Below are 23535 nucleotides of genomic sequence, written 5' to 3'. Positions count from 1 at the left end.
ACAAAGAGTATGCATCTAAACTATGCTAAATGATTATGTGTAAATAATATGTTGTCCTGGGTTAATGGTTGTTTCCGCATGATCTATGTAATGTCATATGTATCATAACCTAACAGTGGTATCACGAGCCCCTTATTATTTTCATAATCTAAATTGCATGAACATGGTTAAATATTACAAATTTGCAAGAATTAAAAGGGGTGATTAATTTTCGTAATTGTTAATTAATTGCAAATTGCGTTTATTTAATTATACGTACGCAGTTTTTCGGCAGTTTCTTCGTTACTCATCCGAATTGAGTGATTTTTGTGTCAATTCCGCATGTAAAAGGCATTCTAAAATTTTGACAAAAATAGGTTTTTCTGCCGAACCCAGAATTCTCAAATTCGAAGCCTAACTATGACTTTTCGAAGGTTTTAGTTTTTCGAATGCAAAATTTCGTAAATTTAAGATGTTAAATTAAATATTTGCGATTCTTGTTGATAAATCTTGAATTTTTGATTGACCTACTGCATATGTTTAACAAGTTTGAATGCCTAGTCTTGTTAATTATGCAATCTAATTTGTAATTATGATTAATTTGTTGAAAATTAGAATAATTTAGAATTAATTTGATTTTCATAATTAATTGTAATTTAATTAGAAACCTATGATTAAAAACCACCATAAAAATTGTAAATTTACGATAAATTTTAAATTTTTATGACCTAGACTTGAATCCATAACAATCGGAAATCAATTGGATAATAAATTTTCGATTTTTCGCCCTAAAATTATGAAATTAATATTATTTATTAATTTGTCATTAATTTTAAATATAAATTTTAAATTTTTATGCGATTCGTTCATAAAACTTGCACGCACGAAGCAATGGACGCTTCGTGTTACCCTTAAGGGGTGTTGTATAATGCGGGCATGCGACAACGAGCAAGGGAGCTCGTCGCCCGTGCGGCACGAATGCAATGAGCAAGGGCGTAGTGCACGAGCACAAGGCAGCAGCCCTGCCTTGTGTCGTGTGCCACAAGCAATGAACGAATGGGCATGGGCGAAGGGCGAGCCAAGGCAGTCGCGTGTGGGCAGCAAGCGAGCTGCGCCACAACGCGCGCTGCCTCGCACAAGGGCGCGCAGCCTCGCGCGCAGCGAGCGCAAGCTCGCGTGCCACGAGCGCTGCGCCCAGCATCACTCGCGCGCACAGCGAGCGATGTCGCGCGCCCAGCGAGCGATGTCGCGCGCCCAGCGAGCGATGGCTCGCGCCAGCGAGCGATGGCTCGCGCCAGCGAGCGATGGCTCGCGCCAGCGAGCGATGTCGCGCGCCCAGCGAGCGATGTCGCGCGCCCAGCGAGCGATGGCTCGCCCGCCCAGCGAGCGATGTCGCGCCCCAGCGAGCGATGGCTCGCGCGCACAGCGAGCGAGCCAGCGCGCCCAGCGAGCGATGTCGCGCGCCCAGCGAGCGATCTCGCGCGCGCGCACTGCGAGCGATAGCTCGCGTGCGATGGGGCGCTGTGCGGAGGCTTGCGATAGGACAGCAGCAGCTATGCGACGAGCGCATGGGCTGCGCGCACATGGCCAGCAATGGCTGTGTGCGTACGGCCCATGGGCGTGCAACGCGTAGGGTGTTTGCATTACGATTAGATCGTTTTGAATGTTTAATTTGAAAATTTCAGTTCACGAAATTTTAATTAATTTTAAAATTAATAATTTGAATTAATTTCTTGGATTTTAATTTTGAATATTATAATTATAATAAATGGAATTTATTCTAATTATTTTACTAAAATTAAAATCATGAATTAATTTAAATGCGACTGAAATTAAATTAAATTTTTGGATTCAATTATAAATTTATATGAGCTTTAAATTTTAATTAAATTTGTATGTTTCCGGTTACACTAGAAATACAATTTTATGTTTAAAATTAATAAAGCATATGAATTTATTGGTTTAAGTGGGAGCGCCTTTTAGTCATAAACTCTTGATTAGGTCTACAAATCCTTAAGGTTAAAACAACTTGATTAGAATTAATAAGGACTGAATAATTGGTAGATTATTGGTGCCCTTGATTAATTGCTGCAAATGTTTACGTGATGCATAATGTGTTTTACTAACCAGCTACGTGGGCCATTCATGATAATGAATGGGTGAATGGTATATATTGTATATGTACTGTTTTGCAGGTTATGAAGTGACTAGTATGGCCCAAATAGGATAGAAAATATGGTCTGCGTACCATTAATTTGAATGTAATTGGTCTAAAGTACCAAAGTTATTTTTCAATTCAAATATGGTCTGCGAACCATCAAATAGTTGTAATTAGTTATAGCTTATCCTATTTGAAGAAAATGGTGCCTCCCACGGAGATTTTCAAGACGGACTTTGAAGTCAAAGCTTCAAGATGAAGTCGGGCCATACTAGATCACAAATATCTTATGCATGTTTTAAGTTATTTATTGCTTTAAATATGTCTTAAAATGCATAAGATCAAAAGCTTGATTATGTTGCATGATTAAGGATTTTAGTTCACTTAAAATCTAACCAACATAGTAAGAGCCTTAAAGTTCCAAACTTAAAAATTGAGTTAAAAGGTGCCATGCCAAAATATACACTTGCTTGGATATCCTTTACATCAATCTAGTAATAGTTTTCGCTCAGCGAGGTGTTACTTATTGGTCCTAAAGGGGCAAGGTACACAAATAATTGTGAGTACATGTTAGTTTTGGTGAAACTCAACGATATAAGTAAGGAGTCCTTTTATGTCGTGGCAAATTCGATAGGTTTACCTAATAAGTTCTTAGACGTACCTATCAACCAAGAATAGTTTCTAGACTATTAGCAAAAGGCTTTTGCTTACCTAAGATGTTCTAGGATTAAGTCGACAAACTGTGCTTAGTTCTTCAATGATTTTAGGATCTTGGAATCATTTTATTCACACCTGCCGGAACACATAACTTGAATAAAATGCTTAATAAACGCTGAATTGTGCATGTATGCTAGAATTTAAGTTTATTAAGAGAAACTGTGAATGGTTATTTATTTGTTTATTCTTTTCAATTGTAGTTTTTAATATGGCAAACAACAATCAAAACATCATCATGGGTTCTGAGCTTATGGTCAAGCTGAACCTGACAAATTTTCTTGAATGGGAAGCTAAGCTAGTTGAAATAGTCAAACTCAATGGACTTGAGTATGTACTGTCACATCCCATGCCAAGCTACTATGCCAGAGACATGACCCCTGAGAGATTTTACGCCTGGGATGCGGATCTCAAAAAGGTTATGAGTCTCATGCTGAACAATATCCCTGATGATTGGGCTAGAAGGTTTGTAGCCTATGAACCTTTTACGCTCATCAAGAATCTGAGGGATATCTGTCGTGGAAGTACGGAGGACAGGGACCTGAACGTCCATGAGTTGATTGAATCAATGTCTGGTCTAAAGGTTAGTTCTCCCAACAGGTGTTATAGGATGGAGGTCCAAGAAACACATGTTCAGCTCCTTCGCACTAAACAGAGGGTAGGCGTCCCACTGAGGTTCCATGTGGATCTTATGTGTTCATATTTTGATCGCCTAAGTCTACTAGGAACACCAATAAGCGAAAGGATGGCAGTCTCTGTCTTGCTCAATTCACTACACAGTGGGTTTGGTCGCTTCAAGCAACTATACCTAAGTGAACCAAGAGAAGAAACAGTTGCAGAATTTATTCACCTTGTCAGAAAGGCTGAAATAGTACTGGACTGTGAAGCCAAAGATTTACTCAAGGCTAGAAAGAGACCATTCAAGAAAGGTGGAAAGTCCAAGGGCAATGCTAAATCAAAGCAGGACAAGTCCACATCAAGCTGTCTTTATTGTGATGGAATAGGCCATTACAAAAGAGAATGTCCAAAGCTAAAGGAAGATCAGAAGAACGGAACAGTCGTTCCATCTTCAGGTATTTTCGTTATAGACTGTATACTTGCTAATTCAACTTCTTGGGTATTAGATACAGGTTGTGGCTCACACTTATGTTCCAATCCACAGGGACTAAGAAGAAGTAGAAAGTTAAGCAAGGGTGAAGTCGACCTACGAGTGGGAAATGGAGCACGGATTGCTGCATTAGCTGTAGGAACTTACTATTTGTCGTTGCCCTCCGGGCTAGTTTTGGAACTGGAAGAATGTTTCCATGTTCCAAGTCTTACTAAAAACATCATTTCAGTTTCTTGCTTAGATGCTAAGGGATTTTCCTTTATAATAAAAGACAATAGTTGTTCGTTTTATTTTAAAGAGATGTTTTATGGATCTGCTAGATTAGTCAATGGACTTTATTTATTAGATCACGACAAACAAGTATATAACATAAATACCAAAAAGGCCAAAAAGGATGATTCAGATCTCACCTATCTGTGGCATTGTCGATTAGGCCATATAAACTTGAAACGCTTAGAAAGACTTCAAAGAGAAGGAATTCTAGAACCATTTGACTTAGAGGATTATGGTAAATGCGAATCATGTTTACTTGGCAAAATGACAAAGCAACCTTTCTCTAAAGTTGGAGAAAGAGCAAATGAACTATTGGGTTTAATCCATACAGATGTATGTGGACCAATGAGTACAAATGCTAGAGGTGGTTTCAGCTACTTTATCACTTTCACTGATGACTTCAGTAGGTATGGTTATGTCTACCTAATGAAGCATAAGTCTGAATCCTTTGACAAATTCAAGGAATTTCAGAGTGAAGTAGAGAATCAATTAGGCAAGAAGATTAAGACACTACGGTCTGATAGAGGCGGTGAATATCTGAGCTATGAATTTGATGACCATCTGAAAGAATGTGGAATTCTATCAGAATTGACTCCTCCTGGAACACCACAATGGAACGGTGTGTCAGAACGGAGGAACAGAACCTTGCTAGACATGGTCAGGTCAATGATGGGTCAGGCCGAACTTCCATTAGAATTTTGGGGACATGCACTAAATACAGCTGCACTCACTATAAATAGAGCTTCGTCTAAAGCTGTCGAAAAGACTCCATACGAATTATGGTTTGGAAAGCCTCCAAATGTGTCTTTTCTTAAGATTTGGGGATGTGAAGTTTACGTCAAACGATTAATTTCAGACAAACTTCATCCAAAATCTGACAAATGTATCCTTGTGGGCTATCCAAAGGAAACAAAGGGGTATTACTTCTACAATACATCTGAGAACAAAGTGTTTGTTGCTCGAGATGGTGTCTTTTTGGAGAAGGATCACATTTCCAAAATGACAAGTGGGAGAAAAGTAGACCTCGAAGAAATTCGAGTCGAACAACAAACTCTAGAGAATGCTCAAGATGACATTCAGGATGAAACTCAGAGATCTTTAGAAGAATCTGGTGAGAATCATGGTCAATCTAGAAATGTTACCCCGCGTAGATCGCAAAGATATAGATCTCAACCGGAAAGGTACTTAGGTATTTTGACGAACGAGAGCTATGACGTTCTATTACTTGAAAGTGATGAACCTGCGACTTACAAGCAAGCTATGACGAGCCCTAGCTCCAAGCAGTGGCAAGAAGCCATGCAATCTGAATTAGACTCCATGTCTGAAAACCAAGTATGGGATTTGGTCGATTTGCCAGATGGCTACCAAGCCATTGGAAGCAAATGGGTTTTCAAACTGAAAAAGGACAAGGATGGGAAACTTGAAGTTTTCAAAGCTAGATTGGTTGCAAAAGGTTACAGGCAAGTCCACGGTGTGGATTACGATGAAACCTTTTCACCAGTTGCAATGCTAAAGTCTATTCGAATAATGTTAGCAATCGCTGCATATTACGATTACGAAATATGGCAGATGGATGTCAAAACTGCTTTCTTAAACGGCGTTTTAACAGAAACTGTGTTTATGACACAGCCTGAAGGTTTTGAGGATCCAAAGAATGCTAAAAAGGTATGCAAGCTAAAGAAGTCAATCTACGGATTGAAGCAGGCATCCAGGAGCTGGAATATACGTTTTGATGAAGCAGTCAGTGACTTTGGTTTCATCAAGAACGCGGACGAATCTTGTGTATACAAGTAGGTCAGTGGGAGCAAAATTGCTTTCCTAGTATTATATGTCGACGACATATTGCTTATCGGAAATGACATTCCTATGTTGAACTCTGTCAAGATTTGGCTTGGGAAATGTTTTTCGATGAAGGATCTAGGAGAAGCACAGTACATATTGGGCATCAAGATTTACAGAGATAGATCTAAAAAGATGATTGGACTTAGTCAAAGCACTTATATCAATAAGGTGCTTGATAGGTTCAAGATGGCGGACTCCAAGCGAGGCTACCTACCCATGTCTCATGGAATGACTCTAAGCAAGACTCAGTGCCCAAAAACACTTGATGAGCGTAGACGAATGAATGGGATTCCATATGCATCATTGATTGGTTCAATAATGTATGCTATGATATGTACACGCCCGGATGTTGCGTACGCACTCAGTGCTACGAGCAGATACCAGTCAGACCCAGGAGAGGCGCATTGGACTGCCTTCCAAGACCATTCTGAAGTACCTGAAAAGGCACAAAGATGACTTCCTGGTCTATGGTGGAGATGATGAATTAATTGTTAAAGGCTATACGGACGCAAGTTTCCAAACCGACAAAGATGATTTCAGATCACAGTCTGGGTTTGTCTTCTGCCTCAACGGAGGAGCAGTAAGCTGGAAAAGTGCTAAGCAAAGCACCATTGCGGATTCTACAACTGAAGCGGAGTACATTGCTGCACATGAAGCAGCAAAGGAAGCTATATGGCTAAGGAAGTTCATAGGAGAACTTGGTGTAGTCCCCTCCATTAAAGGACCAATAGCCCTGTATTGTGATAATAACGGAGCTATTGCACAGGCAAAAGAGCCTAGACACCACCAGAGAGTCAAGCATGTACTTCGTAGATTTCACCTTCTACGAGAGTTCGTTGAAAGAAAAGAAGTCGAGATAAGCAAAATTGGAACTGATGACAACATATCAGATCCATTAACTAAACCTCTGCCGCAAGCGAAGCACAACTCGCACACTGCAGCTATGGGAATCAAGCATATTAGAGAATGGCTTTGATGTCTCTGTTTAATGTTTTAAAGTTTTAGAGTTTAAATCTTTGTAAAACATTATTGGTTAATCATTCACAATAAATGAAAGAAATTCATTTTTCCATTTAATTTGTGGTTTATTAAATGATGAGTCCCTTCAACTTGACGATATATTCAAGATAGACTGTCAAGACCAGTCCTGTGACTAAGAAATGTCTATCAAGTGAACTTGAATGTCAAAGGTTGAAAATGGTCCCTAATCGGAGTTTTCTATAAAATTGGACGCATAGAAAACGTTAGACGATTAGAATGCAAGATGACTAGTAGTTCTGTTTCTTGAACTATGTGGACATGGCAATGTCATAATCATTTGCATAGATACTTACTTTGGGAAGACTAGTATCGGACAAGACCTATGAAACTTTACTGTAAGAGATGAAAGTCTGTCATAAGTAAATTTCATTAAATTATTAGACACTAAATCCTCAATACCTGAGTGATTTGAGATTACTTGTTTGAGAACTGGTTGCTTTGACGTTGACCAACCGTCGCACCGTAAAAGGAGGCTATAAAGGCAACGCTCAGGTAATCACCTATCAAACGAAGTCTAATCTCAAGATCGCAAGATTGGGATTGTCCTCCCATAAATCGGGATGAGATGCTTAAAAGTTGTACAAGGCCACTCGGAGAGCTAGAAACTGTGAAATGCATGGCCGTGCTCGGATGAATCATAGGCTATGATTATCTGTTTATTTGATCAGTTGAACTCTGAAACCGAGGAACACCTCTGGACATAATAAGGATGACAACTCTTACCTTATGTTCAAGAGCAAGCATCGAGCGACAAAGGAATTAGGAAATGCACACTTGTCCCTAAGGACAAGTGGGAGACTGAAGGAAATAATGCCCTTGGTCCAAGTATGCATTCTATGTTAAGTCTAATAAATGCGGTTCAGTATTAATTAACAAGTTAATAATTCAGTGAGATCAAGTGAGCTGAATGCCTAGCTAGAGGCCGCTTCAGTTCAAGTGGAATTAATGATATTAATCCACAGCTTACTCTTGACTGAACCCGTAGGGTCACACAAATAGTACGTAAACGGATCAAGTATTTAATGGCATTAAATACTCCATCTATGAATATTCGGAACCGACGGATCTTGGTTTCAGTGGGAGCTAAGATCGTCACAGGCAAGAAATGAATACTCCGGAAACGATGATATTGCCGGAAACGGAAATATGGATCGTATCGGAAATATGAATATTATCCAAGTCGTAGATGTTGCCGGAAACGGAAACATGGTACGTATCGGAAAATATTATTGGAAATGGAAATATTACCAGAATCGGAAATATTGCCGGAAACGGAAATATTGTCAGAATCGGAAATATTACCGGAATCGGAAAATAATTCCGGAAACGGAAATATTAAATATTTGTTCGAATCGGAAATTAATTCCGGAATCGGAAATATTAAATATTGTTCGTATCGGAAATAGATTCCGGAAATGGAAATTTAATCGGAAGCGTATCGTACGAATTAGCATCGGACGAGGCCTGCCGGACGAAGGCCCAGCACGAAGCCGGGCCATCGCCCAGCAAGCACGCACGCCACAAGCCCAGCGCGCACCAAGGCCACGGATGCGTGGGCCGCGCTGCATGGGCTGCTGCTCGCATGCGCATGGGCAGCCCTTGTGGCTGCCGTGTGTGTGTGTGAGTTTGTGCTCATGCGTGATTCCTAAAACTGCAAGAGTTAGTGTGTGATTAAATTCCTTTTCCTAATTAGATAAATTAATTAAATAGAATTCATGTAGGATTCTAATTTCAATTAATTCGTATCCTACTAGGATTGCGATTCCTTTTCCATAACTCTATAAATAAAGGCCTAGGGGTCATTATTTATAAACAAGTTTTAAGTATTCAAAACTAAGATTTTTAAGCAGAAAAATCAGCCAATATTCTTGCCTACCCAACCGAAAATATTAGAACCTTAAGGGCGATTCTAGTTGGTCAATCTTAAGGCGGATCCGGACGTGCTGTGGACTATCTACGGAGGGACGACACTTGGAGTCCTAAAGACTTGTTCTTGTTCGGTTCGGGCGCAGCTAGGGAAGGCACGCAACAAAGAGTATGCATCTAAACTATGCTAAATGATTATGTGTAAATAATATGTTGTCCTGGGTTAATGGTTGTTTCCGCATGATCTATGTAATGTCATATTTTTCATAACCTAACATTTACTCCGGTTCCCCCTCACCCGAGTACAGGACCGCCGTCGCCGGAACTAATGGCAGTCATCACGCAATATCATAACTCCCTTATGCAGCCTCTTTGACGATCAAATTTTGCGAGTGGATCTCAAACCCCTTCAATGGTGGCTGGAGTTTCAGATTCGATTGAAAATGGAGCACAAATGAGTGCTAATCTTCAAGAACGTGTTAGAACGCTGGTGAAAGGCATCAATGAAGTTTTGCGAACACCTGAACCTGGGATGAGTACGACAGCGCCAATGGTGGTGGCTAATGAAACAGAACCACCCCTAGTAAACCCCCCTGGTGTTGAGGAGCTTCAGGCAGGTAAAACTTGGGCTAATGTTGTTAGGGGACCCCAACTCACTGCCAAAGGTACCTCTCTATCCTTTATTTCTCTTTCTGTGAATGATGGTAAAGCCATAGCGAAATTGGATAAAGTTGAGGTTGACAAAATGTCTAGTGATTGGGAACATGCTGTTGTGGTATATGTGGTGGGTGATCTTCCCTCCATTGGTGCTGTTTTAAGATTCATAGATAGAGAATGGAATATAACTAAGAAACATAATGTGTTCCTTCATGATGAAGGTTTCTTCATTGCTAAGCTTCATTCCAAAGATGATAGAAATTCTGTGTTAGCTGCTGGACCTCACTCATTTAATGGGCGTCCTATGATTGTTAAATCATGGGTGCCTAACTTCAATTTTGACAAAGAAATTCTTCGTATTGTACCTCTGTGGGTTAAGCTCCCAAACCTACCTCTGAACTGCTGGGGTGCTAATTCTCTCAGTAGGATAGGAAGCTTGTTGGGTGTTCCTATTTGTGCTGATGAATGTACCTCTAGACAGTTGAGAATTTCTTTTTCTCGTATTCTTGTTGAGATTGATGTGACCAAAGAAATCCCAAATAGTGTCATGATCCAAGACCCTAGTGGAGAGGTGGTGAAGCAGGAAGTTGTGTTTGATTGGCTACCTCCATTCTGTAAGAAATGTAAGGTTGTGGGACATGACTGCTCTCAAACCAAGGCACCAACAGCTCGATATCATCCTGCTGCAGTCAAATACACTAAGCAATGGGTTCCTAAGAAAACTCAACCTGTTGTTGCTCAGCAAGTGAACCAACCAGCCCCTGATGTAACTGTCACAGTTGTTCCTGAAGATGGGGGAGGGGGTGGATGGAGAGTTGTCACCAGAAGGAAAGTTCACAGGCCCCTCATGACTGCTTTGGCAAGTGCTTCTCAGCAACATACTGGGATGGCACAAGTCAACTCTCAAGAGATGAATGGTAGTGGGTGTGATGTAGAAGTAGAGGGAGATGAGGACCCTCCTAACATAGTTCCATGATTTTCTATAGCTGGAACATGAGGGGTCTTAATGATCCTTCTAAAGTAGGGGAGGTAAAGAACTTCTTGAATAAAAACAAAGTTAACCTTGTTGCTTTGTTAGAGACTAGAGTAAAACAACATAATAGTAGTAGAATTTTGAAGAAATTTGGTACTAACTGCTCTTGGGTTGACAACTATGTTTGTTCACCTAGGGGTAGGATTTGGATTGGATGGTTGCATAACGATATCAGTTTACAGGTGATTGATAGGGTGGAATATGGCATCCATTGCTTAGTTAATTCTAAGAATGGTAAGTTTACTGCTCAGATAACTGTGGTGTATGGTCTACACACAGTGGAAGATAGAGTGCCAATGTGGAGGTATTTGGAGGTTTTGGCTAATGCTATGACTGGTCCTTGTTGTGTTATAGGTGACTTTAATGCAGTCTTGACTAGTGCAGACAGATCCAATGGAAACCCTGTAACCCTTAGAGAAACCAAAGATTTCGAACAGCTTCTGGATAATACAGATTTGGTTGAGGTCAAATCTAGTGGATGCTTTTATTCATGGAGAAACAAAGGGGAAGGAGAGAGGAGAATTGAATCTAGAATAGATTGGTGCCTAGGCAATTCTGATTGGCACACCTTTTACACTGATGCTTGGGTGGAATACATGGTTCCAGGGCTTTCAGACCATTCTCCTTTGATTCTTAGAAGTGAAGTGGATACCAGACAAGGGAGTAGGCCTTTTAAATTTTTCAATTATATGGCTGATCACACTGATTTTGATAAAGTTGTTAATGAAGGTTGGGATTTCTCAATCCAGGGATGTGCTATGTATAGATTGTGGAACAAGTTGAAACATGTTAAAACTGGTTTGAAGAAACTGCATGCCAAAGATTTTGCAAAGTTAGAATCCAGAATAGAGCAGCTGAGACAAGACTTGGATGATACTCAACTTGCTTTAGTGGACAATAACACTGATATCACTCTGCAGAGAAAAGAGAAGGATCTGTTGGGGTCTTTGAAGAAATTCTAGGCATTCAAGAGAGTGCTTATAAGCAGAAAGCTAGAATCCAGTGGCTAAAGCTAGGGGATGCAAACAACAAGTTCTTTTTCTCAGCAATGAAAGAGAGATATAAGAGAAATAGCATTGATATGCTGTTTGACACTAATGGTAATAAGCTGACTACTGTGGAAGACATCACTAAGGAAATCACACATTTCTACACAGCTTTAGTAGGTTCTGCTGCTCCTACTCTTCAGGGTATTGATGTTACAGTTGTTAGAAATGGGAATATTCTGTCAAATGAGCATGCTCAAGCTTTAATTGCTCCTGTTTCTACACAGGAAATAGATGATGCTCTCAAGGGAATTGATATCTCTAAAGCCCCTGGCATTGATGGACTGAATAGTTGTTTCTTCAAAAAAGCTTGGCCTGTGATTAAGAAGGATGTATACGAAGCAATACTGGAATTCTTTGACTCCGGAAAGTTGCTAAAACAAGTTAACAATACAATTGTTACTTTGGTGCTAAAAGTTCAAAATGCTTCAAAAATCTCTGATTTTAGGCCTATTGCCTGTTGCTCAGTAGTTTACAAGATTATTGCCAAAATCCTCACAGCAAGGATGCAACCAGTAATGGCAACAATCATCAGCAATTCTCAAACTGGATTCATATAGCAGACAACATTCTCCTTGCGTCAGAGCTGATCAAAGGCTATAATAGGAAATACATTTCCCCTAGGTGTATGATTAAGATTGATCTAAGGAAAGCTTATGATTCCTTAGAATGGCCTTTCCTCAAAACTATGCTGCAAGAACTTGGTTTACCTAGTAAATTTGTAAAGTGGATCATGGCTTGCTTGTACACAGTGTCTTACTCAATTCTGCTGAATGGTTATCCTACTTCTCCCATCCCTGCAAATAAAGGTTTGAGGCAGAGTGACCCTATGTCACCTTTCTTATTTGCTATAGGAATGGAGTATTTATCCAGATGCCTCCATGCTGCAACCACTACTGCTGGCTTCAATTTTCACCCCAGATGCAAAAAATTAAACATCAGCCATATGATGTTTGCAGATGATCTGCTTCTGTTCTCCAGAGCTGATCACCATTCAGTGCAAACTATCTTTGATGCTTTCTCAAAGTTCTCTTCTGCTTCTGGGCTTGCTGCTAATCTGGACAAGAGTAGTGTTTATATTGCTGGAATTACAGGTTTTAAGAGCAAAGTATTAGGGACTCTTTGGGTATGGTGCAAGGTTCCTTTCCCTTTAAGTATTTAGGAGTGCCCCTCACTACTAGAAAGCTGAAATATAGTGACTGCAAACCTTTGATTGATAAAACAGTTGCAAGGGTCAGATCTTGGTCAGCAAAGCTACTCTCTTATGCAGGCAGATTACAACTTGTTAGAGCTGTCCTCACTGGAATGCAACTCTATTGGTGCCAAATTTTTGTCATGCCAAAGAAGGTTATGAGGGAAATTCACAGTATTTGTAGAACCTTCTTATGGACTGGAGGTGATATGGGTAGTAAAAAAGCCCCTGTTGCCTGGGAAAATCTTTGCTTGCCTAAAAGTTGTGGGGGTTGGCATCTTAAAGATCTTACAATCTAGAACAAAGCAGCTGTTCTGAAACATTGTTGGGCTTTGTCCATGAAGCAAGACAGATTGTGGATCAAACGGGTTCACATGTATTATGTGAAGAATAGTAATTTTTGGACCATGGAGGTGCCTTCTGGTCTCACCTGGTCACTGAGGAAGATTTGGAGTGGAAGGGAGGATCTAGTTGCTACTGGTTCTGCTCAATATGTGTTCAATGGGAAATATAGCATCAAGAACATGTACAAATGCTTGAAAGGTGAAAGTCAGAAGGTGGAATGGAAAAGGCTAATCTGCAACAATTATGCTAGTCCAAAGAGTGTCTTTGTTATGTGGCTGGCCATTCAGAATAGGCTTCCCACCAAGGATAGATTGCTCAGTTGGCATATGGATATTGATGGCACCTGTACTCTGTGTAACCAAGTAGATGAATCTGTTGATCATCTATTTTTCAACTGTGACTATGCCAGTGCTGTATGGGATGCTGTGATTCAGAAAGTTGGACATGGAGAGACAAGACTGCCATTTGCTGAGGAGATTACTAGAGCAGCAAAGAAGTGTAGGAAAGGAAAGACTAAGAACAAAGTGTTCAGCCTAGCTTTCACTGAGACAGTGTATCAGATTTGGCTTCAAAGGAACCAGAGGATCTTCACTAGCAAACCTGACCCTGCTACTACTGTTGTTAATAGAATTTTGTTTAATGCTGCTTGTAGATGTACTGATGAGATGAGTGAGCAATTACTGTAGTTTGTAGGCTTACTGTTTTGTTGTAAGTCTGGCTGTGGCCTAGGTGTTCAGGTGAACTGTTGTAATCCCTTATTTTTGGAAATAAATAAATATATTTTATTTGCCAAAAAAAAAAAAAAACTTTGTTGGAATGACATGTCTAAACAAAGTATAAAAGTCAACACTAGAGAATTCAATTCTTAAGGCTATTAGAAAAGGTACAAGAAATAGGAAAACAAAGGAACAAATGAAAGGAATTTACAATTCCGTTTCTACCTATAAGTTTATGTTTAAAGAAAAGTGACCTATCAACCAAACTTCCTTGCTATCATATACCGCTTGAGGTTCTTACTTCGGTAATAACTCAAACAATGGAAGCTAGGATACACTAATGACCTACAAGTGGGAAATGGTATGGCAATGCTACATTAGTTGTAGGGTCATCTAGTTTGTTTTAAGTCCTTTCAAAGGCTGGAACTTAATGGCTATTTTGTTCCATAATCAGCATACCCAAATTTCTGCTTCAAACACAGAAAGACTCACATTCAAGAAAAACAAAAACAATGTTTGTTTGTTTATTTGAATGAAATGGTCATTTACGGGTTGAGTCAATATGCTTGATTAAAACAAACAACTCTTTAACAATAAAAACTTTACTAGGTTCAAATAAAACCCTTGATTTGAGTTCCACTAATCTTTGGCATTGTTTCTTAGACCATATCAACAAGTTAACATTCAAAAGCTCTATTTTTATGGACTTTTGAAAGTTGATTGATTTCTAGATCATTCAAAACAAGCTAGTCTTACTTGTTGAAAGTAACAAAAGATATGAACTATTGTTAGAACGCCTTATGACTTTATTATTTCACACAGATTTGAGTGAATATAGGTTTATTTACTCAATGTGATATAAGTTTGAATCTGTTTGGCTAGTTCAAAGATTCAGAAGTATAAAATCCACATGGCAAGAAATCATAAAGATCTAGGTTAGATAATGACGATGATTACTTTAAGATCAAATATGATCATCTATGATTGTGTGTTGTAATTTCAAGATCTAGCTCCATAAGATATGGCATATCTACATTGGAATGATCGAAGTCAATTACTACTTGATTCGATCAATGATGAATCATATAGACTTTTCCTATAATTTCTAAAACAAAATGCTCAACTACCACTAAACTAAACCAAATTCGTCAAAGCTATTGAAAAGTAATTTCGGAATATCTTTTCATAATATATCTAAAGAGTTCCTAAACTCAGTGGGAGCTTAGTGTTTGTTATTCAACAAACTAAGGCCTAAAATAGATATATGTTTCATTGTGATTTATTCAAATGAGACACAAGGGTATTGTTCCTACCATAAATTTTTGAGAACATAATGTTTGTTTGCTCGAAATAATGTCCTTTTGGAGATTCGTTTCCAAAATGACAAGTGGGAGTAAATTGACCTCGAAAGTCTTCGAGGCGAACAACAAACATAAATGGACATTCTGGAGGCTTTTCGAAGTTCTTTAGAAAATCCGAACACTTATTCTTTAAGGACTTTAGAAGTGGCTTTAAAGAATAGACATCTCTTAGAAGACTTTACAAGTGCTTCAAGGAGAACAGAATATTCAAAGGACTTTCAAGTGGCTATTGATATTCTATTGTTTGATGTTCTATACCCAAGTAGGCATAGAATTCAAGTCACTGAAACTATGAGATTCTTCTATTAGATAGTGAAGAAACATAGAGTTCAGGTCAATGAAACTATGAGATTGTTCTATTAGATAGTAAAGAAACCTACAACTTGCAGTCAAACTATTATGTAGATTAATGAGTTTGTGACTTGTAAGAAAGCTATGACGAAACCTAGATTCCCTAAAATGGTTAGAGGCCATATATAGACTCAAATGTTTTAAATGGTTAAAGGCCATAAAACATAACTAATGTTTTGATGACAAAATTGAAAATTTGTTGATTTGCAAGCACTAGTAGAAAAAATCACATTTGCAGCGCGGGTAAAACAGGCTTTTTGCAGCGTTTTCGCGTGCTGCAATTGTGATGGCTGCAAATACCGTAAGTTTTTTGCAGCGGACATAGGCGGTGCAAATAATAGGTTAATTGCAGCGCGGGTAGACCTATTGGTTGAAAAGTGGTATTAAGGATAAAAACCATTAAAACATGGAAATGTGTTCACACACAAAGCTAGATTAGTTGCTAAAAGGTTACAAGCAAATTCATGGCGTGGATTGTGTTGAAACCTCATGCATAATCGTAATGCTCAAGTCTATAAATCAAGCAATAATTGCATATTGGTACATATGGCAATTGGATGACAAAACGTATTCCTCAATCAAATGTTGGAAGAAACTATGTACATGGTATGTCATAGGATTTGTGGATCCAAATAAATGCTTGAAAAGGAAAGCTAGCTTATAAAATCTAAAGTACATATTTAAGCAAGCAATTGGGAATTGGAACTGTATTTTAGTGAAGCTAATAAGTATTTTAGTTTCATAAAATGTACATGACTCTTATAGATATATAAGAAGTTTAGTGGGAGTACGTAAAACTTAATTGGTCCTATGTGTATCACACACATATCTCTCTATTGTGAAATAACATTCAAATGCTAATGACTTAGATTTGAAATTAATCATCTATGATGGACCAAGGCAAAACTTAGTACATACTGGGTATTAAGATCTATTTACAAAGATCTTATGATATTGTTTTAGATTAAGTAATGGCATTTACTAAATCAAACACGAAAGACTCCATTGGAGATATTCGACCCATATGAATAAATCTAAATAAAGAATGTTTGAACTATGTATAAGCATTTACTAAGTTAAACATCAAAGGATCTAAGTGCGATTCTTAACCTATATTATATGTCAAAGAATTCAGCTAGATTTAGTATCTACTGAAACTGAATGAGCTAAAGTTACATGAATAAAAATTCAATTGGGAATTATTCTGCAAAAGAATTTATCATGAGTGATATAATATGAGGATCGCCAAAAAAAAAAAAAAAATTAACGTATCGTATGACTTTAGGCATGAAGAACATATACCAATATCTATTGATCTAAGTGAAGATCAACTAGATTGAGATCAAGAAAAACTTATGGTACTTGAAAAGGTACATAAGAGTAGCTCTTGATTCAAGGAAATAAAGATATGCTAAATAGTTGATGCTACACGCATAAACACTGGCAAAGGATCAAGAAAGATCCCTTTGGAGTTAACCATTGACAAGGACGAGCTATAGAGCATCGTGTTTTGAAATGGCAACATGGATTGGAGACCATGAGTTGTTGCGTGGGAAATTAAATATTAATTTTTATGTTCTAAGATACAGCTGGAAATTCTTCCACATATATCTTTGAACTGCTTGGATAAGTAAATCCAACCAAAGCATCACTAGCAACCTAAAAAGTTGAAGTAAAAGTACTTATTGCCAAAGAATAGGATTGTTTATGTTAAAGAGTTCTTCACTGAACTTGGGTAGATCACATGTCTGTTGACTTAATGGTTCTTTATTGCAAAATGAGCAGAACCACTAATGTAACAAGAAAGACTAGCTCACAAAATAAACATACTCAAAAGATCTTTTCATCATATCTCGAAGAACATTCGATGAAAAGGATATTAAGATTGGCAAAGCATGATAACTAAACCTATGCAACAAGTGAGAAGCAACACTCACGTTGTAGCACTGGAAATCAAGCATAGCTTTGAAATTCCATGAACTGTTTTAAAGATGGGTTTGAGGCCCATGGTTGTAAAACATTGGGGTTGAACATTTATCATATATATGAAATGTATTTTCATATTCCATTTAATCTTGGTTTAGTATTAAATGATGAGTCCCTTCAATTTGACGATATATTCAAGATAGACTGTCAGGACCAGTCCTGTGACTAAGAAATGTCTATCAAGTGAACTTGAATGTCAAAAGTTGAAAATGGTCCCTGGTCGGAGTTTTCTATAAAGATGGACGCATAGAAAGCGTTAGACGACTAGAATGGAAGATGACTAGTAGTTCTTTTCTTGAACTATGTGGACATGGCAATGTCATAATCATTTGCATAGATACTTACTTTGGGAAGACTAGTATCGGACAGACCTATGAAACTTTACTGTAAGAGATGAAAATCTGTCATAAGTAAATTTCATTAAAATTATTAGACACTAATCCTCAATACTTGAGTGATTTGAGATTACTTGTTTGAGAACTGCTTACTTTGACGTTGTCAACCGTCGCACCGTAAAAGGAGGCTATAAAGGCAACGCTCAGGTAATCACCTATCAAACGAAGTCTAATCTCAAGATCGCAAGATTGGGATTGTCCTCCCATAAATCGGGATGAGATGATGAAAGTTGTACAAGGCCACTCGGAGAGCTAGAAACTGTAAAATGCATGGCCGTGCTCAGATGAATCATAGGCTATGATTATCTGTTTATTTGATCAGTTGATCTCTGAAACCGAGAAACACCTCTGGACATAATAAGGATGACAACTCTTACCTTATGTTCAAGAGTAAGCATCGAGCGACAAAGGAATTAGGAAATGCACACTTGTCCCTAAGGACAAGTGGGAGACTGAAGGAAATAATGCCCTTGGTCCAAGTATGCATTTAATGTTAAGTCTAATAAATGCGGTTCAGTTTTAATTAACAAGTTAATAATTCAGTGAGATCAAGTGAGCTGAATGCCTAGCTAGGGGCCGCTTCAGTTTAAGTGGAATTAATAATAATAATCCACAGCTTACTCTTGACTGAACCCGTAGGGTCACACAAATAGTACGTAAACGGATTAGGTATTTAATGGCATTAAATACTCCATCTATGGATATTCGGAATCGACGGATCTTGTTTTCAGTGGGAGCTGAGATCGTCAAAAGCAAGAAATGAATACTCCAGAAACGATGATATTGCCGGAAACGGAAATATGGATCGTATCGGAAATATAAATATTATCCAAGTCGTAGATGTTGCCGGAAACGGAAACATGGTACGTATCGGAAAACATTATCGGAAATGGGAATATTGCCAGAATCGGAAATATTCCCGGAAACGGAAATATTGTCTTAATCGGAAATATTATCAAAATCGGAAAATAATTCCGGAAACGGAAATATTAAATATTTGTTCGAAACGGATTGTAATCCCCCGTAATTTTATACATTTTATTGATATATTTTAACGTATAGTTAATTATATTTAAATAGAATTTGCGAATTTTAGAAATAAATTATTTAAGTAACGAATATTTATTTTTATACGTTTTAAATATTTCAACGATTTATGAAATTAAAATAAGTTTAGAATTTTATGTTGAAAAGAAATTGAATTACGAAAACCGTTTGAATTTTGAAAACAATCCTAATTGGTTTTGGATTCAAACACTTAAACTCAACCTTAGTTCTAGCCCAAGTTGATAAAGCCCAAATAATAAGACCCAAAACACTTAACTCCTTTCCTCTCTTTCAATGTTACGTAAAAGCAAAAACAACAAAAACTTCTCTGCTTCACTTTCACGTGAACCATAACCCTTAACCTCTTCCCCTTTGCTCAGCCGCCAGCCGGCAGCCACGCTGGACCACCGTCACTACACCGACCTCCTGCCACCATCCCCTCCGCCGTCGGTACTCCTCTTCTCTTTCGTTCTTTCCTTTTTATCTCTCGTTCTTTGTCTCCCCTGACTTGTGTTCTGTTTTTTTTTTCGCACAACCACTATCAGCGCACGCAACCACCACCTGTACCACCACCTGCTCCCGCCGACTTCCCATCGCCACAACCCAGCCGTCGACCAACCTCCTCCCTTCTCCTTTACATACACAAGAAATCTCCCCTCCTATTTTCTTTGTTGCTCCGCACGCAGCTACCAGTCGTGCTGCACCACCCGTCGCGCCACCAAGAGTGTTGAACCACCGACGTACCCACCGTCTGCTGCCGCCACTGTCGCCGGCCAGCAGCTTCCTTCTTCCTCACTTTTGGTTATTTCTAAACCCTTAAAACTAATTAATGTTTAATAATGTTTTTATAATTCGATTTATGTTTCTCGAATTAAATTCATGATTCTTTTTATGATTTATGATTTATTATGAATTTCGGATTTCATGTTTTGTAATAATTATATCATTAATTTTCAGAATATACGATTTGATTGAGATATGGTTTTAATTATTAAAGTATAAATTTTAAGGTTTTTAATGATTTTAAATCATGGTAGGATGTTTAGGAATTATTAAAGTTATTGTTTTTATGATTTCAAACATGTTAATGATGTTTTGGAGTAGTTTGAAATTAGTTATATTGCTGGAAATTTAAAGTATGATGCTTTGAAAAGTTTTCAACGAATTTCAATAATTAATATAATAATTATGATGCTAGGAAATTAAATATTCAAGTTTCGATATTGGGAAACGTCCTAATTATGTTTAGGAAGGGTTTGAAGCTCCCTAATGTTGCTGAAAATTCAATATGAATTGATATGAGTCTATATTGGTTGTTTTTAGGTGGAGAATTCTCTTTAGGCAACTTTTGAAAGTGTTAAGGTGACGTATCAGTTTGTTTACGCAAGGTACGTACATACCTGTGTGCTTGGAATGTGTGCTAATTGATGAAACCATGTTGAATCTTGTTGTTGAACTTGGTTATGTTGATATTATTGTTGAACTTGGTGATGTTGATATTATGGACGAACTGGGTTATATTGAATGTGCATGTTTAATACTGTTGGACAAACTTATTGAACTTATTTTGCACTATAAGAACTGTAACATGTTAGTATGGATGTTTGATACAAACATGTTGGTTGGGAACACTAGATTATTCTATATGATTGGGTTGGATCAATTGGTTGTTGTTCCCTTTCTATCTTTTCACTACTTTATAAGGGCGGAGGACCTTGTTTAGTAAGTTGAAACTTTATGCCCATATACAGGGTTGCTCATGGTTAAAGGAAAGGTTGGTTAAGTTGGAATGAGTCTTGATTGATGCTTTCATGATCACTTACTTGATTCCAAGATAAAAACAGTTGTGAACAAATGTGAATTGTCTGTCTTATGTAATGGTTGAGTCATAACGGAGTCTCAATTTGTAAATCATGTAAAGTGAAACTGAATAGCAATAGCTTTAGACTGTGCACGTCTGAAGTGACGGACAAACAGGAGTTGGGGTTCATGGTGGTAGCCCATGGCCTTTTCTAGGACCGGATTGATCACCGTGTCCTATTTTTATTTAAACGTTCCTCGATATCGCAGGTCACTGAGGTTACGGAGTCGCGCCCGTACCTCGTCTTCCTTAGTGAAGACTTCTGGATGGTCAACTCGGTCCATTGTCTATTTCAACTAAAATGATATTATGGTTATTAAGTCTAGCTTAGTCTAGTCAAGTATAATCGTCAAATTATTATGTTTTGTCTGTCCTTACTTATATTTATTAGTATCATGTTAGGGTTGTGGGTTTGATAGTATCATGCTAGGATTGTTGTTGTTTTAGTATGTAGTACTCAGCTTTGCTGATTACGTGCTTTGTTTGTGTGTGTTGATCATGGCTATGCCTTATTGATCCTGTGATGACCCATCTTTGGTGAGCAGTCTCTAAGGATCAATAAGCGTTGCCCATCTACAGGTTTGAAGATGATGCATCATTGGGATCGGGATTAGAGAGCTTGTAGTTCTATTCGTTTAATTAAGTGATTTAATTTGTTAACTTGGTTTTGAAATTTGTCGTACTATTCGTATTTCCTTAATTCAGTTAATTGGTTTGGACCTAATATGTAATAGATTATTTATGAACCTAAAAGTTAGTTTCATGTTTTCCGCTGCAAAAATTCTGAATAAGCCGTAACGTTTTCACACGGGCGATAATACTTTGATAATTCCCTACAGTTATATTTAAAAAGAGGTTATTTTAGAAAATGGGAATTGTTGGGGTGTTACACGGATATTAATTCCGGAATCGGAAATATTAAATATTGTTCGTATCGGAAATGAATTCCAGAATCCGGAATTTAATTTGAAGCGTATCGTACGAATTAGCATCGGACGAGGCTTGCTAGACGAAGGCCCAGCACGAGGCCAGGCCATCGCCCAGCAAGCCAACGCATCCGATAACACGCCAAGCCTCGACCAGGACCAGCGCAAGGCCAGGGCCAGCCAAGCCATGGCGCGCGCGAGCTCAGCGATGGGCTGCGAGCAAGTGGGCCTCAGCGTTGTGCGCTGTGCGTGGGCTGCAAGGCTTGCGCATGGGCGTGCGGTGCTTGTGCGCTGCTCGTGTGCGTGTTACACGAATCCTAAAGCTATCGGAATTTGTCATATGATTAAATCCTAATCCTAATAGATAAATTTTATTTAATAGAGTCCTAGCAGGATTCTAATTAAACTAAATTAGTATTCTAATAGGATTATAAGTCCTTTTCCATAACTCTATAAATAGGTGCCTAGGGTCACAGATTTATACACAACATTGAAGTATTCAAAGGTAAGATTTTTGAAGCAAAAATCAGCCAAACACTTGCAACCATTTTAGCCGAAAATTCTTAGGAACCTTAAGGGCGATTCTAGTTGGTCAAGCTTAAGGCGGATCCGGACGTGCTGTGGACTATCTACGGAGGGACGACATTTGGAGTCCTAAAAGAATTGTTCTTATTCGGTTCCGGCGCAGCTAGGGAAGGCACGCTACAAAGTGTATGCATCTAAATTATGCTAAATGATTATGTGTAAATAATATGTTTCCTGGCATTAAGGTTTTCCGCATGATTTATGTTTTGTCATATGTATCATAACCTAACAGACTATTCGTGCTAAGGGCACATCCCACTTGTTAACAGGCAATGTCGGGTTATCTCAAACATTGTTTTTGAGAGGGAACAATGGGAGTAAATTCACTCGAGTCCTATGTTTGATCACAAGTCCTAAAGGATTAAAATGTAGTGTCATTGTTTAATTGTTTAATTCTTGGCATGTTATGTGTTGTGTTGAGTCTTGAGTCGCTTGAACATAACATACTAAATAACGTAAAGTGTAACCCGAAAATGAGCTTCAAAACTCTTGGAACGTATATACCTTGAGTTGTTAGGTTATGATACATATGACAATTCATAAATCATGCGGAAAAACCATAAAGTCAGGAAAGCATATTATTTACACATAATCATTTAGCATAGTTTAGATGCATACACTTTGTTGCGTGCCTTCCCTAGCTGCGCCCGAACCGAACAAGAACAAGTCTTTAGGACTCCAAATGTCGTCCCTCCGTAGATAGTCCACAGCACGTCCGGATCCGCCTTAAGCTTGACCAACTAGAATCTCCCTTAAGGTACTTAGAATTTTCGGCTAATGTAGGCAATTATATGACTGAATTTTTGCTCTCAAAAATCACTTTGAATACTTGAATCGTGTATACAAATAATGACCCTAGGCCCTTATTTATAGAGGTATCGAAAAGGAATTGTAATCCTACTAAGATGTGGATTTGTTAATTAGAACTTTATTAGGACTCTAAATAACAAAGCAAATCTAATAGGATTAGGATTTTAATCTTCGCACGAATCCTAATAGGATTAGGATTTCCCGCACACGCATCGTACAAGCCGTGCACCCGCGCAGGCCTTG

The 23535-nt window shown here is 38.4% G+C and overlaps 2 protein-coding genes and 1 long non-coding RNA gene across 3 annotated transcripts; all 3 read left to right on the top strand.

The window, feature by feature from the left end:
- The first annotated feature begins 10631 nt into the window (after window positions 1–10631).
- LOC130469783 (uncharacterized) lies at window positions 10632–11633 on the top strand. The gene has a single exon (XM_056839256.1). It carries the CDS (start codon window positions 10632–10634, stop codon window positions 11631–11633), a length of 1002 nt encoding a protein of 333 aa, XP_056695234.1.
- A 1683-nt stretch (window positions 11634–13316) lies between these two features.
- LOC130469782 (uncharacterized) lies at window positions 13317–13940 on the top strand. Its single transcript, XM_056839255.1, has one exon. The coding sequence runs from the start codon at window positions 13317–13319 to the stop codon at window positions 13938–13940; it is 624 nt and encodes a 207-aa protein (XP_056695233.1).
- A 5479-nt stretch (window positions 13941–19419) lies between these two features.
- LOC130469118 (uncharacterized) lies at window positions 19420–20490 on the top strand. The gene is made up of 3 exons (XR_008929491.1): window positions 19420–19560; window positions 19656–19911; window positions 20434–20490. It is a non-coding gene; the product is annotated as an uncharacterized lncRNA (long non-coding RNA).
- Window positions 20491–23535: the final 3045 nt, after the last annotated feature.

Source organism: Spinacia oleracea, chromosome 3, assembly GCF_020520425.1.
Source record: "Spinacia oleracea cultivar Varoflay chromosome 3, BTI_SOV_V1, whole genome shotgun sequence".
Taxonomy (NCBI): Eukaryota; Viridiplantae; Streptophyta; class Magnoliopsida; order Caryophyllales; family Amaranthaceae; genus Spinacia; species Spinacia oleracea.
The sequence above is the reverse complement of the archived record's forward strand: the minus strand, read 5'-3'. Positions and strand labels throughout refer to the sequence as shown.